General features: G+C 47.3%; 1 protein-coding gene across 1 annotated transcript in view; it reads left to right on the forward strand.

Moving 5' to 3' along the window:
• The window catches only part of BANK1 (B cell scaffold protein with ankyrin repeats 1), a 2329074-nt gene that overhangs the window by 1888095 nt on the left and 421233 nt on the right, over window positions 1–19746 (forward strand). The window contains exon 10 of the mRNA XM_085636022.1: window positions 4938–5207. Within this exon, the coding sequence (XP_085492148.1) occupies window positions 4938–5207 (270 nt within the window). The remainder of the gene's footprint in view (window positions 1–4937; window positions 5208–19746) is intronic.

Consider the following 19746-nt stretch of genomic DNA (forward strand, 5'->3'; position numbering starts at 1 on the left):
TGAAGGGGTACGGTACCATCGTAGCCCCCCTCACGGAGCTCACGTCCAAGAAACAACCTCGACGGGTAGTCTGGACGGAGGCCTGTCAGCAGGCCTTTGTGAGATTGAAGAAAGCCATGTGCGAGGCCCCGGTCTTAAGGGCCCCAGACTTTTCCAAGGAGTTCATTGTCCAGACAGATGCATCAGAACATGGCATTGGGGCAGTGTTATCGCAACTCAACGAAGAGGGTCTGGATCAACCCGTGGTCTTCCTATCCCGGAGACTACTTCCCAGGGAACAGAAGTGGAGTGCAATAGAGCGTGAAGCCTTTGCAGTGGTATGGGCTCTGAAGAAGTTGCGGCCATACCTGTTTGGATCGCACTTCCTAGTTCAGACCGACCACAGACCCCTTCGCTGGCTGATGCAAATGAAGGGGGAGAATCCCAAGTTGTTGAGGTGGTCTATTTCCCTACAGGGGATGGACTTTCAGGTGGAACATCGGCCTGGAGTGGACCACGCCAATGCAGACGGTCTCTCAAGGTATTTCCGCCTTAGTGATGAGAACTCCCAAGGGGTTGGGTAGCTCTCCCCACTTTCAGCTGGGGGGGACGCGTGTTAGACCTGTCAGCCCTTTGGGTGGTCCCTCCTCATCATTATTTATTTTGTCCCACTTTTGCCTCAAACCCTGTTTGAATTTTTCCTTTTTGGGAACCACCAGACTTTTTCGTGTTGCTGCAGATTCAGGGAGCCATTTTACCTACCCCTGAAACTTCTGTCTGAGGGCCTGAAGCACAAAATGGTGGCCACCTGTGACATCACCAGCATCCACTGGAACCTACCAGCACCTTCCAGAACATTCCAGAACCCTGTGACAGTTGGAGGCGGTTTAGAATGTTGGGAAGCTAAGACAGAGAGTTGGCAGTTGGAGCTGGCAGTTGGCACCTGACTGGTGAAGAGAGAGCAGCACAACAGTGAAGGAGGAAGGAGTGAAGCAGCAGGGGTGGAAACTTGTGCCTGGAGTGGGGTCCATAAACCCACCCTTGATACTTGTCCCTACTGATGGATCCCAGCCTGTAGCCCTGTGTGGGAAGAAGCCAGAAAAACTCATCCTAAGGACCTGGACAGCAGGAACAGGCCTTAGAAGCAGAAAGCAGCAAGATCCTGACCTGGAAACTGGTTTCCCTGGAGTCCGGCGTCGAGTAGCCCAAGACCTGGAGCCCGAGGTGGAGAAGCGGCGCTGACTGAAGAAGCAGACGTCGTACCCGGAGCCGCCTGAGGTCGTGAGAGGGCGCCGACGGAGGTCGTGAGGAATACCAAAGGTCGAGGAGGAAGTTAACCGAGGTCGAGTGAGCGGCGTCATCGGAGGAGTGAAGTCCGCCCTCCGGAGTCGTCGGAGACCGAGGTGAAGTGTACCGGAGGTCGGGAGTGAGGATCGCACTCCGGAGTCGCCCGGAACCTGAGAGGAGGAGCACCGGAGGTCGGGGGTGAGGATCGCACCCCGGAGTCGCCGGAAGTCGACATCGAGGCCAGGCCGGCTGACGTCATCGAAGCCGAGAGCGCCATCGGACCGGAGCCGCCCGAAGTCGACATCGAGTAGAGACTGCCCGACGCCGTCGAATCGGAGGTCGAGATCGAACCGAGGCCGCCGACATCGGACCGGAACCGCCTACCGGCGTCGTCTAGAACTGACATTGTGCCGAGGCCGCCGAGATCGAACAGGAACCGCCTCACGGCATCGACACGACTCCAGCGGCGTCGGAACATCAGAAAAAGGGCAGTAAGTGGAGTAGAGGGCGCCTAAGGCCCTGTGGAGACCTGAGAGACTGCTCTAAGGGGCTAGGGAGGTGCTGAAACCAACCTGACTGTGCCAGGGGTGAACTGGGACTAACCTAGAGAGGTTGTGTGGAGAGAGAAAGCCAGGGCACTGGTATTCCCCCCTTGATCTACCTCAGTTTAGGCCTCAGCCTTGTCCCAGCCAGGGAGTAGACCCCCCCCCTCAAGCCTTCCACAACCCTACAAGCTGTGCCTGGGCCCAATCAGCCCTTAGGAATTGAAAAGTGATCTGATTACATGAGTGCTGCTGTATTCTTTTAATTATTTATTGGGGGCACTGTATTTATTGTGTTAACCTATTTATTGCTTCACTATATTTATTGGTCTACAGGACTTGTTGGTGTACAATATTTATTGGTTCAGTATTTATTGCCTCAGAATATTTAATTGCCTGTATTACCTGCACTTATATTTATGTCCTTTATATTTATGATCACCCCTATTTATTGAATCTCCAGACAGTATTTATTTGACCTGCACTATTTAAATTTGTATATTGTGATTGTCTTATTTATTTTTCCAATCAGCAACTAAGAGAAAAAGATAAAGAAGAATATTTTCATAATTTTTACGGTGTAGAGTCGTTTTTGGAACGGATGCACGCATGGTTATTGTATGGGTATATTGTATGCTTAGCACGGTGCCTGTTTCCTGACCACTCGAGCCAAGCTACCACAGAGTGTTCGGGGAGTCCACCACCACCCTGCGGAGTGGGAGTGGGCTGTTTCCAACACCCAGAATCACAGGATGCTTGAGCCTCCCTCCAGACTAAAACCTGGTTCCCCAGCTTCAAAGTCAGCTTTTGTAGCCATTAAGCCACATCCTCTTCCCCATAAGATCTCAGCACATACAAAATTGTGCAAACTGTGAGCTCACCAACCGTGTAGCATTCTACCAATGTTTTAATGGTCTTCAGCACCGCACAATAGGGTATGAAGTGCTATATAAATGCTACAATACACGTGAAGAAATTATGCTAATTTCCTTTCCCCGTTTTCTCCAGCACAGGCTTGATGCAGCTTCATTCCATGTCTTTCTTGTGGCCTACAAACCTCATCATATGTGTGCCTGCTCTTCACCTCCACCACTTTGTCTCATACACAACCTTCCCCAGTGCTTGTTGCTTGTAGTTTTACACCTCTCCCTGCTTAGCTTCACAATTTCTGACAACACAAAAAGTCAAATGTGTAATGACTTAGTTATTCTCATCCATTTGTAATTACTCTGGGATGTATTCCAGTCCATTTTATTAAAGCTCGTCTGCCTCATTCTAGCACTGTTCAATCACATGGAAATCAGTCTTCACCCACAAAAGGTACCAACCCAGTTAATAGGTCATGTCCCTTCTAATCAGATAAACATGCAACCCTAGACTATTTTCAGCCTTGTGCCTCACCAGTGACGTGTAACTTGAGTCCTATGGCACAACGATCTGTTGACCAACATCTGATCTTACCTGCCCTACCACTGAAGACTCACTTACACAGCACAGCCGGGGCCGGACTGGGAACCCAAAGAAGCCCTAGCAATTTTGTTGTGATACCTCCCACGCCCCCACTCCACACCCTGGGGGGAGGGGGGCAAGCATGAAGCACTGCTGCTTAACAAAACCGGCCCCCAAGCCTGCTGCTTTTGTTGTGGGGCCGATATTGCAGCATCACTGCAAAACTCCAGTAACAAAACTGGACTCTACCACTCAAAAACCGGTCCCCACCCTTCCAGCCTCCCGGGCCTACGCCTGATGTCCGCTACGGCGAGTACGGCACTGAGTACAGCAAGCGATTGATGGAGCGATTGATGGAGTGCTTGAATTAATCTCAGCCACTGGTAATCAGTCTGGACCTAGACCATTGGCAGATAATAATTCAAACATTTCCCTCATGCTTTTTTGCATTTTATATCTTTACAATATTCCCTAATCGCTTATCCCTTGCAGCCTGGCATTGCGTGCTGGCTCCCAGACCACTCTGACATGGCAACCTTTACTAGGGGGAACACGCCTGCATGGAGAGCACATTAATCAAACACTGCCCCCTTCAACTATGGCAGTGCTCACAGTGAGGACCCTCCATCAATATTTCTGTATCCGGCAAAACGTTACCAAACCTTCATGCAATGCAGGTCAGCAAGTAAAGTGGCTGCACTGTTCTGCGTTGTGTGAAAGGTAGAGAGCAGAAATGCCCCTTATCTGCAAAGATATGGAGAATTTCTGGACTCTCCCTGCACGGCCGCACTGTATGCAGCCTAGCGCCAATGCAGACACCCTTGCACCGTAGTGCAAAGGTGTCTGCGTTACAGCCTGGATTGTTTTTGTGCAGGAAGGGACACCTTCCTGCACACAGACAATCCTTAGAGGCTTTTTCCTCTTTCTCCATGTGCTGTAGAATGCGTCACACGTGGAAATAACTAGGAGAAATAAACATATTTCTCCTCGTTATGCATCATTTGAGAAGGTGTAGCATTTTGACAAATTCCCAGGTTTACAAATCTTTGTCAATCTGTGAATGCGTGAAAAATTCATGGGTGGATGCATGGGAACTCCCATGCTCCACCCCTGAAACACCTCCCAGGATGAAATGGGATGAGTAGCTGGCCTAACGGCTCGGGCGGTTGACCTCGAATCTGGGGAATTGGGTTCAAGTCGCGGCAATGACGCTGAACATTCTGTGATTCTGGGCAAATCACTGAATCTCCCTGTGCCTAACAAAAAATGTATGTGTCTTCATGTAATGCAACTGGTGCTAGGTAAAGTGCTCTGATACCTGATTCGGGTCAAGTTCGCGCTATATAAAAATCCGTAAAAAATGTAATGTAAAGCAGAGCAAGCTGGTGCCTTGTGTTACATTGCTTTACAAGGCCACGCATATCAGGCCTTGCATGGATTAGCAAATATTACTAGCGCCTTTGCATTGTCCTTGCATCGCCTTGTGTGATGCAAGGCCAACGCAAAGGCTTCATAAATATGGGCCCACGTCTTTAAACACATATGTGATCTTGTGATGAGAGGGACCTCTTTATTTTGGGGGTTGTGGTTCCCTCAAGGCTTGGGAATGGGCTGATCAGTAGCATATATCTGAAAAAACGTATGAAAAACTCAAATGGGTTCCATGCCTCTATCCCGCAGAACAAAGCTGGAAATTGAAACAGGATGCTGACCAACTGTGGATGGACCAAGAGGCCTACAGAGACGAGGAGGATGATGACGATGAGGAGGAGGATCCATACAGCCTCGCCAGCACCAGTGACTTGTATGACCATATACTGAGCACTGGCCAAGAAGGAAAAAGGAAAGGCCGCAAGTCCTTTATCATCAACAGGCCACCAGCACCTGCACCGCGCCCACCTCCCAGTGTCCTCCCCATCAACGAGGGCAGCACACCATTCATAGCACAAGGTAGAGTCTATTTCTATGCTATGCTGACCACCATTCACAGTATTGGGGAGTCCCCCTTGAGAATCAGTCATACAAATGGGACCAATGAGTATTGCAAATATGGAGCTTCTAAGATAGTACATTTGTTGTGTGATGTTGTAGGGAAGGAAAGGAGCTGTGTTTTGACAAGCAGCCTCAAGGGGCACCACATTTGATGTGAGATCGACTAATACATTTCAAGAGAAAGAAATGAAACTCCCATGACATATGTAGATGTGAAGGGTGTGTTTACCAAACCTGCTAAAAGCAAATAGATTTGATTAAAAGCATGATCACTGTGCTCCTTTCAGTCACTGAACTGCAGCCGCCCTTTCGCTGAGCCAGTGGAGGAAGATACGAGGGCCATAGGCATGTGTAGAGCGGTCGCAATGCAACGTCATCAAGCGCCCTGGGTGCTCCCGTCTACAGCGAGTTGAGTTAAATACTGATCTGTGTCACTAACTGGTAGAATCCGACACTGCCGCCTCATTGTGAGAGTTCCAGTATTTGAGTTGAAAATTTGGGGGCATATTATCAAGGGCAATATCGCCGCTTTTGCAGCACTTTTTGACGACAAAGCGGCGATATTTTTATAGCTCTATTAGCAAGCCTGCACTAGCATGCATTAGCGCAAGCTTTCAGGCATTTTCTATCGCCTTGCATGTCAGCGATATTTATCACTAATGACATGCAAGGTAGGCGTCTCTAACCAAAATGTACACGTTAAAAGTCTCTAACACCACTTCGCTGTATTACCAAAGTTGTGCCGTGATAAAAAAAAGTTGCGCTAATCCCCGAAGATGGCAGGTTTTTAACACCTGACTAAACATTGTTATACATGGGGGTACTTAAGGGACAGTAGGCCTGATCTCCATCTGAGGAGCCACGGACACCAAAAAGGTACAGCATTAATAGCCCCTAAGCATGTAGATGCATGTAAGCCACCCTATTTCTGCTGCTCATGTACAAGAAGGTGGCGTGGTGTTGTAAGGGGGTGCACTACAACAAACACGCCACCCCATCACATAACAGGTTCTCACAATGTGTTACTGCGGCAGAGTGCAAGACTAATTGTGCCTGTGATCTTGTGCCACAGATCGGGTCTTACAGGGTGTTCAATGGGTAATATTGGATGCTATTGGCATATTAGCTGCAATACTATCGCCGCTAGACCAAACGCTAACGCGCTGATCCTTGCCATCGCAATAATTCCTATCGCATGTTAGAGGGAGTTTTCGCATCCTTTCCCGGAAACTATCGCATGTTACCAATGTGTTGATAATACGTTGAAAACAATGCGAAAAGTATCCAGGAAACTATGCGATACAAAAAATGACGATAGCTTGCGCAGGCGAACTTTATCGCCATTGCTAGATAATATGCCCCTTGGAGAAGTAACTTGGCTCTGGAATTTTTCACTCAAGCACTTTATTTTCTCAAACTGGTGACATGTTCAGGTTAAAAACTCAAAAATATGGTGAAAAACGTGGAAATTGGGAGAGAACAAAGGGGCATATTTAAAACGGCATTGCGCCACCGGAGCGTCACTTTTTCCGACGCTCCGGTGGCGCAATGCCTTGCTCCATATTTACAAGGTTGCACTAAGTGACTTTGCATGGCTTAATGCCGCCTTGTAAAGGGGCGTGCAGTGGGTGTTGCTGTGGGCATTCCCATGCAACACCGGTGCTTTTTTGACACGGCCCCAGATTTACAAGGATGTGTAAATCTAAGGCAGTGCCAACAACTAATGCCTTTGAAAATGAGGTGTTACTGTGGCACAACAAGGAGAAATACTTTTATTTCTCCTTGTTTTTTGCTCTTTCTATGTGGGCTGCATTCTGCAGCACACATAGAAGGAGCAAAGCACCATTAATGATTATTTTCACGCAGGAAGGTGTCCCTTCCTGCACAAACAGAATCATCCCTGCAACGCAGGAACCCTTGCACCATGGTGCAAGGGTTCCTGCGCTGGCACTAGACAACTGTTTTATTCTTGTAAGAGCAGCTGAATTGCTTGCAGCACCACGCTGTTCCATTTCTTTCCAAATATGCCCCATGATTCCTTCATGTTATTCTCCATTATCTCATAAGCAGGAGTAATTCCTGCACCTAAAATTACAGATGTCTGTGCTATTTTGGATTCTGGGATGCACAAACTGTGAGTTAGCTTAGGGCTACTTGTATTGGCCCCATTTGTATTCTACCCTACCCACCTTCCAAGTGTAAGCCTTGCCTGTTTGACCCCACTGATCCCCAAAAGCCAAAGAGGATGTACTTGACATCAGTAAGCTTTCAGTTGTGCCCTGCTTTTACGGTTTCAAGGACAACAGCAATACGTGACACACTAATTGCAGAATTGCTCACGTTTAACAGGTCCCAACAAACTGGGCTGACACAATGGATAGACTTTTATGGCAAAATATTATGCAATAAGTTAATGACACTGGGGGGCATATTATCAACACACATATCGCCGCTTTTTCGGCACATAGCACCGAAAAAGCTGCGATTTTTTATCGCACAATCATCAAGGCAGCGCTAACATGCATTAGCGCATGTTAGCTGCCGTTTTCGCAACTCTTCGCTTCTTAGCGATATACATTGCTAATTAGATGCAAAGTAGGCGTTCCTTCTTCAAACAACATGAATAAGGTCGCAAACACGCCATCGTGGTATTAACAACGCGGCCAAGGAACCGCGAAGCAATATTAAAAGCCTCGCTAACCGCGGATATCGCAGGTTTCTTATGGCTGCTTAAAACCTGACTTAGGCATGTTTTGTACGGGAGGTGGATCATCTGGTTAGGTCCATACTCCCCCCTATTATCAAGCATTTCATGAGCGCTGTGAAATCCTCGCTGGATTTTATGTGCTAATCCTGTTATTCAGCCTATATCGCTGGAATTACATCGCCTGTTAGCAAAGTGTTGATGATACGTCGCTAACACAGCGATGTAATCCAGCGATAATGTAAATCGCACTAAGCGCGGTTTGCGATGATTATCGCATGGCCTTGGTAATATGCCCCATGGAACTCAATTGTAGCGAGTTGTGTGGGGTCCATGCAGGGGATACAGGAAAAGCCACCACCAGACCTGCTTGAGATAGTTTTGACAATGTTCAGTTGTCCATCTCAGAATGAGGATTCTATTAGGAAAAAAATGTGTGTTTACACCTCTGTAAAGGGTTATCTATTCAGTGTGGCCTATCTGATGCTGCAACTTTAGTAGAAATAGCTCTCTGTATTACCTTTCCACCTTTCTCTAAGATTGATCGATTTACAGGGTCATCTGGTAATATTTGTCGCCAACCTTAATGTTCTTCCTTGGTTCTGCAATGGTTTTAGCTCCTTACCACTCTTGCTACTGCAGCCCTGGAGAGGCACTATCAAGTGAGTGACCGGAAAAAAAAAACCACCTCCTTTTAACCATGCCCCAAATAGCTCAGACTGAGCAAGTGAGGCAAGAGAACCCGGCAGTCATTCATGAGATTGGTCCCCCTCAGGGAATTCTGAAACTCTGAAAATCTTACATTTCCTTCCTTTCTTCTGTCCATCCTTCATTCAGTCTCTTGGTCCACCCACAGTCCTTCCTTGCATTCTTCTTTCTGCCTTTTTTCCATCTTGCTTTATTACTTTTCATCCATCCGTTCATCCTTGTCTCTTCAATCTATCGTACCTCGTCTCCATTTTCTTTCTGTTTACCCATTCTTCCTCCTCTCTTTCCTTCTTTGTCATTTTTAGTCTTTCCTTTTTCATTCATCCTTACTTCTCTTTAACCTTCCATCCATCCCTCCACCACTCCATTTTACCTTCCATCTGTATTTTCATCCCCCAATCTATCTCTTCTCTTCATCCATCCTTCTCCCAATCACCCTTCTCTTCATTCATCAGCTATCCTTCGCTCATCCATCCTTCTGTCCATCAACTACTCCATCCTTCTCTCCATTTATTCATCCTCTCTCCAGCCCTCCTCCTCCCTACCTCTCCCTCAACCTAGCCAGGATCTGGAACTCCCTCCCCTTCCATATCAGGTCTGAACCCAACCTTCTGAACTTCCGGAAGATTCTTAAAACCTGGCTATTCAGCAAAACTTCGGTTTAAAACTTCACCAAGCCCCCCCTATTCCAGCCTCTCCAGCTCAGCCCAAGCTCTTTACAGCGCTGGGACGCCCCTGGGTAGCCAACGCGCTTTACAAATCCTCATTCCATTCCATTCCATTCCCTCCCTTTCATTCTTCCACTACAAGAGGTTACATTTATGAGCTTGTTGGAGGGTTAATGACGCCCCTTGTCATGTTACATGAACCTACTGCCCAGAGGTTGCTTATCATGCTCGGACTTTCATTATAAGAGCAAAATGTGGTCCTCTAGCTGCAGAGTTCACTGCTTTCTTCTGCCTCCATCCTAAATGGTATGTGCCCTCTCAGCTTCCACTCTGTAGATTTCGTCACTGCCTTCCCGTTTTTGCAGTCTAAGTACACTCACATTTCTATTCCAGAGTCTACCAACCAATGTTTTGTCATTTGGGGGTGTTCGAAACATGACTGATTGGTTTTGTCGAAGTTTGTTTTCAATATACAACTTAAAGGCGTGCAGTGGTTCCTACTGATTCAGATCTAATGCTCCAGTGAAAAGAAAACTCTTGTTCAGGCCTAAGTTTCTTTAATTGAACTCAAGCACACGATCCTTTTATTCCAGCCTGGGGAAGGCTGCCAGGAGGAGGCTGTAATGGGGGGTGAACAAGGCCCTGCATCTCTTGAGCTGCAGAGGGAGGCCAGCATTTTGCATTATGTCTCAGGTTGGGGCTAGCTGTCTTCAACAAGGCTTGCTTATTATGCACGTTCACTCACAACAGAAACACTTACAGAAGTAGTCCCTATTTAATCTTAATTAGGCCGTCAGGACATCTGACCCTTTTTAGCGGGTGTGCCGCATCTGCAAACTCTGAATAAAACCCTAATCAGCAAAATAAACAAACCCCCCTTGGCTGAGTAAGTAACATGCAAGACCACACTCACTGTAGCATTTTGAGAGTACAAACAACTGTTAGAGAACTTACACCAATGTGTTTGCTACATCAGGTCTATATGTAAACACCAGACAACACAGGGGCATATTTACAAGGGAAGTGGTGGAGTAAGGTGTTAGCCTTTCCTGGCTCAAAGCCTCACTCTGCCACTTCACAACGCAGGGCTGCACCATATTTACAAGAATATGGGGCAGCTCTGGGTTTGACCCTGAGCTGGCGCTAAACTTAGCAACCTAGTGCCAACACAAGCACACATGCACCACAGTGCAAGGGTGCCTGCGTCCAGGGGAAGATTGTTTATGTGCATTAAGGTGCCCCTTCCTGCACATAAACAATCTTGAAATGCCATTTTGTAACTGTTAACTTCTTGATGCAGCACACATAAAGTGGTTGCAAAATGGCATTTTTTGAATAGGATTGTTTATGTGCAGGAATGGACACCTTTCTGTACATAAACAATCATTAGCCTTCTGTTGTTTCCATGTGTGCTGCACAACGCAGCACACATGAAAACAGCAAAAACAAGGAGAAATTAAACATTTCTCCTCGTTGCGCCAGGGTAAGACCAGGTTTTCCGTGGTATTAATTTTTGCGCTGCCTCCTATTTACGCCACCCTTGTAAATAGGGGGCAGCATCAAAATCAATGGGTGTTGCGGTGGAACGGCCACTGTAACACCCATTGCCCTCCTCTTTCACGTTAATCTTATTGTCAAAGGGGGCCTTATTCACAAGGCAGCGTTAAGCTACGTTAGGTGGCTTAACACTGCCTTGTAATTAAGGTTAAGCCCCTCTCACCACAGGAACGTCATAAAAAGTGACGTTCCCATGATGATCGGGGCGTGTAAATATGTCCCACAATATCTTAAAAGGGTCATACTTTTTGCAGGAATGGCATGGTTTCACACCCTAAAACACCTTACTACTCCTTAACCCTAACCCATCCCTGAAACCTAAAAACCCTTTACCCCTACCCAGCCCTGAACCCTGAAAAACCCTTCCTACCTCTTATCCCTAACAATCTCCTTACTACCCTTTACCCAGCCCCATACTGAATCCTAAAACCCTTGCTATTCCTTACCCCTGCCCATCCCTGAAACCTTATAATGCCTAATTTTCAGTGATGTAAATTATATATATATATCAATACACACACACACACATACACACACACACACATAATCACAAGTGCTTATGTCATTAAAAAACAAATAAATAGCTTACCTGTGTGGTGAATGAATTCCTGCATTAAAAGTCCTTTAAAGTGGCCTGTTTGGTACTTACTGTTGTAAAGACTTCATGGCAAAGGTACCACGTGATAACAGCTGCAAGTACCTTTGCACGCGGATGGTAATGGCCAAGAGGCTGGTGATCAGTTTGAATTTTGAGTGATCTGGATATATGGCAATCAGTAGAATGTCCACAAATACAGGATATACTTTTGAGCTATCTCTCCATGATTTATGACTGTTACAGATTATAAAACAGTTTATGAAATTACTGTTATCCACATATTAGACCCTAAGGGCCCTATTAAGAGTCTGGCAGTCCGAGAACCACCAGGTTTGTGGTGGCGCGGCGGTGGTGGATCCAGCCACTGCCGCAGCAATGGTCCAACTGACCGATTACGATTCAGCCAGTCAGATTGCCATGGGACCGTCAGGGAACTGCCGGAGGCCGCATATGCTTGGCGGGACCACCATGTTCCAGCAAGCATATTACAAGTTTCCTCTCAGCCAGGCTTTTCATGGCAGTTCCACCTGGCGTAGAGGAAACAAAGGGGGCTCTACAGGGCGCCCCTGTGCCTCAAACATATGTGGATGCACAGAGGGTGGCATAACTTGTATGGTGGTCCCATTGTGGTGCCTTTTTTAATGGCAATGCTGCCTTTAAAAGAGGCACCACCATGAGACCGCTGTTGTAGTCTGGCAGATTAGCGGCGCGAGCTTTGGCGGAGCAGTGGCACGGCGGTTTGCACTTCTGCGCCACCTCTCCGCCAAAAATTCTGAATTTGGCCCTAATTAAGCTTGGCACAATCACCATATATGCCTTCAGTTAGTGACAACTATGTTACCGCTAGAGAAATATTGTTTTCATTGGTAGAACAAGCCTAGCTTGAGTTTGGTTGGTGACTTCAGCATTAATTTTTACAATAAGCAGCAATTTAACATTTCATGTCCTGAACAAGGGCTGATAGTCTGATTCATGACTGTACTGAAACATAGTGACAGAACTCTTATATCATAAACTATTCCAATGTGTGAAGGACCTTTTATCATAATAAAAGGTTTTTGGAGTTCCTAACACAATTGTAACTGCCTTATCACTACCCTTCCCTCATTTGCCATGTTTTCTGGTCTGCCCTAGATAGTCAAGCAGTGTAGATATTAGCTACATGGTTCAGTACAATTTTTACAGTGACTTAAGTAGACATATGACACACACTCATTAACACATTAGAAAGGTGGCTGGGAGCATAGACGCTTTAATAAGAGTGTCAGGCTCAAACGAAGGATACTATATAATGATATCAGTCTTTGAAAATTATTTGTGCATTGAGTGCCAGAAATGACAGAATCCAGAATCACTGATTGCAGACACTAGTTAATGTCCCCAGTAGAGGTAATGAATGGGCAGGCCTGGACTTGTTACCTGCATGTGGATTCCCGATTCTGTGAACGTATGGGTTCCCATTTACAACATGTTCTGAGCAGCTAGTATAAGGGAACCGCATCCCTAAGTGTGGGACGGGTCAGGGGTCTGGGTGACTGGAGGTGGGGATGGCATCAGGGGGCAGGGCAGCCTTTGGGGGATATTTGCAATAAAACGTCGGAATGCTGTGTTATTCCAAAATTGGTAACGCTGCACTCTGACATTTTATAAATGCAGCGATGCGCCGTGTTAGATCTGGGAGTCTCTAGTTGGCAGGGTAGGTACCACTGTCCAAGTAGGGACCCTTGCTTCTAGTCAGGGAAAGGGGGATACACTGTTAAGATAACCCCTGCTCACCCTCTAGGTAGCTTGGCCTGAGCAGTCTAGGCTATCAAAGGCAATGTGTAAAGTATTTGTACCAACACTCACAGTAACACAGTGAAAACACCACAGATTTACTGTACACCAGTTTTAGAAAAATAAGGTATCTTTACTAAAAACTTCACAAGACCAAATACTACAGAAAAACGAACATACAATTAAAAAGGTTACTTTAAAGATAGTTCAAGAGTTTGCAGAAAGTACTCCAGGATGTAAAAATCAGTGTCCTGTACAATGCGACTCTCAATGCACAAAATGCGACACTCTCGTGCCCAACAGTACCTGTAGTTGCGCTAAGGTTCCCAAAAGCTATAACAATGAAGATGGACGATCTCGCAGGTTACCGGTCACGTGATCACACTGGAACCCCGAATGTGTTTATTGAATGTGTGGGATGCTACTGACCTTACCCAGGCTGATCAAACCTGGGTGACTATCGGGCTAGCACTGGCGAAGAGGTCCATTGCGCAATACTGGGGGGCGCAGGCAACCCACTCACACGGAAGATGGGCCCGCGACATGGACAGTGCCATGACAGCGGAGCGGGTGGTGTGTGCGAACAGAGGCTGCCCCAGGCAATGGCAACGAATCTGGGGAAAATGGAACACGTTTAGAGGCAATATCTGTGAACCCCCGGTGGCGGACTCAGAGTCCGAGCTGAGTGACTGAAACTGCAGATGCGCCATTCTCGCGGCCTGGGGAGGGACGTGATGAGGGGTGGATGTGCGGGTGGGGGGAGACGGGGGTTGGCTATCACGGGAGGGGTGTGTATGGATATTGATTATTGTGGCATGTCTGGCACGGCCACTATGCTGCCAGAGGAACTGCGTTGGAATATTATGTAATGATGAAAGGTGCATTTTTGTTTTTGTATGTGTTAATAAAATGTTTGAAAAAAAACAAACAATGAAGATGGCAAAGACGATGCGATACTCCTGAGACCTTGGGGAGGGTTTGCAGCAGCCCTGCTTCACGCAGCAGAGGTGGATGTGCCGGCTCCGATCTGTAGGGGGAGGATGCGATGACTTTGGCTTTCGTTGCATAGGTTTCTTAGGGGGAAGCTTCACGCACAGGTACGATGCGACGCTCTTCGAGGGGGCGCGATGCGCGGCGTAGACTTTTGGCGCCGCAACCCTCGATGCGCCACGGGACGGGACTCTGCGTCGACGCACGCAGCGACTGGATACTTTCACGCACCGGCAGTGGTGCGGCCCGCAACCTGGTTCTACGACGACCTTCGCAGTGTCAGAAATCTTCACGCACCGGGACGATGCTCGACGCACTCGGCGATGCGGGGTCTCCGGGTGCTGCGATGACGCCGCAATGAAATTCTTCTCGCACTCTCAGTCTTGCGACTCGCAACCGGATGATGCGACCCTCAAACGGATGATGCGATGGGTACCAGTTACTCTTGTTCATGCTTTCTGCTTTCCAGCTCCCAAACTTAGCAAAACGACCTCCGGAGGCCCCAAGACTAGGCAAGCACTCCAAGGCAGGTCAGAACTCCCTCAGCAGAGTTCCAGGGGAGCTGGTGGTGAAGTCCTTTTGTTCCTGGGACTTCTTAACAGGGAGCCAGCTCTCCTCAGGCCCTTGGAGATCAGAATCTAAAGAAGAGGACACCACAGAGTCCTTCCCCTCTCCTTGGCAGCAAAGCAAAACAGCAAGCAGGCAGTCTTCTCCTCTTCAGTTCCTTCCAGCTTTCTCCTTGGCAGAGGTTCCTTCTTAGTTCCACAGTGATCTAAAGTTTAGGTGTCTGGGGTCCTCTTCTTATACCCCTCCAAGTCTTTGTCTCTCCTTGTTTCAGTGGGGGGATTCCCCTGCTCAAACCGGTTCCTGGGTGTGCTCTGCCCTGGAGCACCTGGTTCCTTTCAGAGTGAGGGGCAGGGTCGTTAGACGCTCAGCAGGAGGTGGAGCCTTCTTTGTGCTGGCAGAGTCCTCAGCCTGGCCAGCAGGGGGTGGAGCCGGCATTGTGCTGGCAGAGGCAGCCCTACTCAAACCCAGGGGCTACTCCTCCCACCCATTTAGAGCAGATCTCCCTAGTCACCCTTCTGCTGACTCATCCAGACTCCTGGAGCCACCTAGCCCATCACATGACACCAGTCAGCCAATCTGCACACAGGCACACAGGAAGGTTAAACAGGAGAATAGCTACTTTCTAAAAAGTGCCATTCTCACACAGTGAATTTAAAAACCATTTTGCTAAAAAGATGTATAATTAAATTCTGAACACAAAGATACCAAACTTGGATTTTCTATCTTGCCTTTAGGGTAAGATAGGCATGTAAACAGCCTCCCCCATTCTGTCCTATGGGCAAGATAGCCTCTCAGCAGTGAAAAACGAAAATGGCTGTAATTCACTACCAGGGCATGTTACACACCTCAGTACATGCCCTACCTTTCAGATACACTGCACCCAGCCCAGGGGGTACCTAGGGCCACCATAGGGATGCCTGACATGTACAGAAAGGGAAGGATAAGGCCTGGTCAGTGGTTGCACTGGCCAGGTCGACATGGCAGTCCTGGACTGCACATAGGCACTGCAAGCAGGCCTAAGACATCATTTTAGCGCTACTCCTGTGGGTGGCACAATCAGTGCTGCAGCCCACTAGTAGCATTTGTACTACCAGCCCCGGCACTCTCAGTGCACTTTACTAGGGCCTTGCAGGTAGAACAAATATGCCAAACATGTATAGCCAATTACATCACAATTTCCCCAGGGAGCACTTGCACCTTGACACTGATCAGCAGTGGCAAAGTGCCCAAAGCATCTATACCAGTAAAAAACGACATCCAGCATAGCATCAAAAAACAGGAGGTAGAGGCAAAAAGTCAGGGGTAACCACGCCAAAAGATGCCAGGTCTAACACGCCGTAGTTACAAAAATAAGGTGCACCTCTGCGTTTCCACTAGTGCTAAAAAAAGCTGCCTAGCGCCAGTGCAGGCGCCCATGTGCCATGTTGCAAGGGTACCTGAGCTGCAGGAGCAATTAATTATGTGCAGGAAGGGACACCTTCTTGCACATAAACAATCTTTACAGGCAATGTGCTATTTCCATGTGTGCTGCAGAATGCAATCTAAACTCGTTTTCCATGTTGCTGCTATAATTGATTTTGAACGTGCTCTATGACACTGATATCTTAAGAGGAGATTGCAGGGATCCACCCTAAGGGGCAGAGGTAAAGCGGGTGATTTACATCGATATCATGTTGGCGACAATATCAAAATCAGAAACATCTCTTAGAGATCTAATGGCAATGATTAATAAATGCTCTGCGATACCAGGGCACAAAATTAGAAATGCATAGTAAAGAATTTCCAATGATTCCAATTGAAGTGGGTGTGCTGGAAACGTAATTACCTAGTGCTCCTGGAAGGACTAGCAAACCTGCTGGGCGATAACTCGCTCTTCGAACAAAAGCAACTACATTTCTCCAAGTAGGATAAACTCCACCTTTTACAAAGTGTTTAGATGAAGTGCACCATCAAAGTGAATTACTGCAAAGTAACTAGTAACTCAGCTATGGGTTGGGCATGATCCCCATTATTCTAGAGAAGGGTTTCTGGTCCGGAATCATGAAAGACTCACCTCCCTTGTGAAACATCTCTGCGAGGATAACACACACTTTCCAAATCACCCACAAACCAGTGTGGCTCAGGATTTGAATCACCACCCCATGGGAGGCCGGTATCTGTCTGTACCAAGAGCCAACATACTGTTACCAAAAAATGTCGAAGTGTGGAGCTGCACCATCATCAGCAGTGCAGTGCTCCGACATTTTTAAAACGCAGGGATGCGCCATATTCACTAGAATACAGTGCACCCCTGTGTTTCCCCGACCGCTGGCACAAAAAAAGCTGCCTAGTGCCAGCGCAGGCACCAGTAGCGGCTCCTGTAGGGAGTGCTGCCGGCCGGTGCCGCAGGGCAGGGGAAGGGCAGTGTGGGGGGTAGTAAACTCTGGATTATGGTCGAACGGAGGTAAGTATACAAATAGATAAATAAATTGAATTTCATTGCGCGCGCTGCATTGCATTTGGCGATGCAGCGCGCGTAACAAAATTAATTTTATTTATTTGTATACTTACCTCCGTTCGGCCATAATCCGGAGTCTACTACCCCACACCCTGCCCCTCCCCCGCCCTGTGTCACCGCCCAGCAGCACTCCCTCTAGGAGCCGCTACTGGCAGGCACCCTGCTGCCATGTTGCAAGGGTGCCTACACTGCAGAGGCAATTGTTTATGTGCAGGAAGGCTTCCTGCACATAAACAACCATTCATGGCAAATTGCTCTTCCAGCACACATGGAAAGAGCAAAAAACAAGGAGAAAGAAATGATTTCTCCTTGTATCGCCATTCTAATGTCTGGTAATCCATGGCTTTAGAATGGTGCCGTTTTTGGCGCTGCCTCAGCCTTGTAAATCTAGTGCAGCGTCAAAAAGCAATGGATGTTGCGGTGGGACACCCACAGCAACACATATTGCACGCCCCTTTGCCGCAGAGGGCTGCGGCGGAAAGGGGCCTATTTACAAGGTGGCCTTTAGCCATGTTAAGTGGCTTAGCGCCACCTTGTAAACATGGGAAATGGCGCTACGCCACCTGAGCGTTAAAAAAAGTGATGCTCCGGTGGAGATTGGGGCTTGTAAATATGCTCCCGTGTTTCCTCTGGCAGCATCCAAACCCTTGTGTGAAGCCTGAACTCACTTCATAACAGAAAAGGCCGGGACTGTGTCTGGTTAATTGAAAGCAGTGGCTTCTGATCACAGAGCACAAAGCAGCACCACAGACGCACAGAATCATAATGGTTCGGTAAGATCAGATTAGAAAAATCAAAAATAGTGAATTTATCGTAGAGCTCGCAATGGAAATCCAGAAGAGAATATGTACATGGAAAGGGCCAAGTGTACGTTTCACAAGAAATACGGTAAGATATACTAGCAGCATAAAAAATCAGGCGACAGCTATCATAAGAATTGTCAAAGCCAAGGTGTCTGGTTTCATGTGCCAAGATTGCAATCAGCGTGTGTGCCTGTCTGTTGGCATATGTTAGCACAGAAAAGCCATATCTATTGGCTTTGCAAATGCATTGTTATTGAATCCCTCTTCTTCTCTTTTCCTTTTACGTTTCTTCTGCCTGATACCCCTCATTTTGTAGGAAAATTCAACATTGACGATGATATAGGACATAATTATTTCTGCAATATTTTTATGGAACAGGTAATTCCAAATTCATTTATGGTGGATAAAACATACATATGTTTAATTTATGAGCTGCATTGCAGGTTGGTCTTGCTGTTTTTTTTTTTAATCGTGAATTAGACCCAAGACATGGGGTATCAGAGCGGTTTACAAGAGCACCAGTTCCGTTACAGAAGGACCCATTGATTTTTGTTAGGCACCGGGAGATTAAGGGGCTTATTTATGAGCTCCTTGCGCCAGTTTTGCGCCGCCATTGCGTCACTTTTAGTGACGCAGCGGTGGCGTAAATAATGCGCCATGATGCGCCATATTTACAAAGTGACGCATCTAGGCAGATGCGTCACTACGTAAGCCCCTGCTCTACATTATACCTGCGTCAGGTATAATGTATGCACGGTGGGTGTTCCCCCGCAAGAAAGGGTCGTAGGAGTGGCGCAGCGAAATCTATGAGATTTCGCTGCGCCAATTCTAGGACACCAATGCGTCACAACCTTACGCCTGCCTCATGGCAGGCGTAAGAGTGCTGCAGGCCCTTAAGGAACATTGCTGGAGTTGCGTCAGGCTTTCGACACAACTTCATCAATGCGCCACTTTTTGTGCTGACAGATATGTCAGTTATACTGACATATCTGTCCTTCTGAGAAGTAGTGCATCGCTGCTTTCACGCAGCGATGCGCCACTTCTCGTAAATGAGGCCCTAAGTGATTTGCCCAGAATCACAGGATGTTGAGCGTTGTTACTGAGAGTCGAACCCGGTTCCTCAGGTTTGAGGTCGAGGTCGACCGCTCTAGCCGTAAGGATACATCCTCCCCCTCTTATTGAAAATCGGTGCAAGCTATTTATATGGAGGCACAGAACAGCTTTCATCTTCAAAGTCCATGCAATAGGCTGTGAAACAGACGACAAACCCTGAACCTAAGGTAAGAGGACAGTAGGAGTGTCCGTACATGCGAGATTCTGCAGTGTAGTTATTGACTGGTGTTAAGTGTACTCTACATTGTAAATTATAGTTTTTGCATGATCAAACCATATGAAAAAATTAAATGTTTCCTTATGTTGTCTTAGCACCGACAGGTCAATGCCAAACGAAAGCTTTTTTTTGCAAGATAAAGGATACAGAGCGGTTTCAATAAACCCTGCAGTGCCTGAGCTGCAGGGAGGGACTTGCCATTACCAGCTCATCCAACGCGCCCACTCAGCAGAATTTCCAGAGTCAATCAATTTAAGTACTCCTCAATCAATGCTGTTATTGATGCACTTGATTTAATT

Source organism: Triturus cristatus, chromosome 2_1, assembly GCF_964204655.1.
Source record: "Triturus cristatus chromosome 2_1, aTriCri1.1, whole genome shotgun sequence".
In the NCBI taxonomy this organism is placed as follows: Eukaryota; Metazoa; Chordata; class Amphibia; order Caudata; family Salamandridae; genus Triturus; species Triturus cristatus.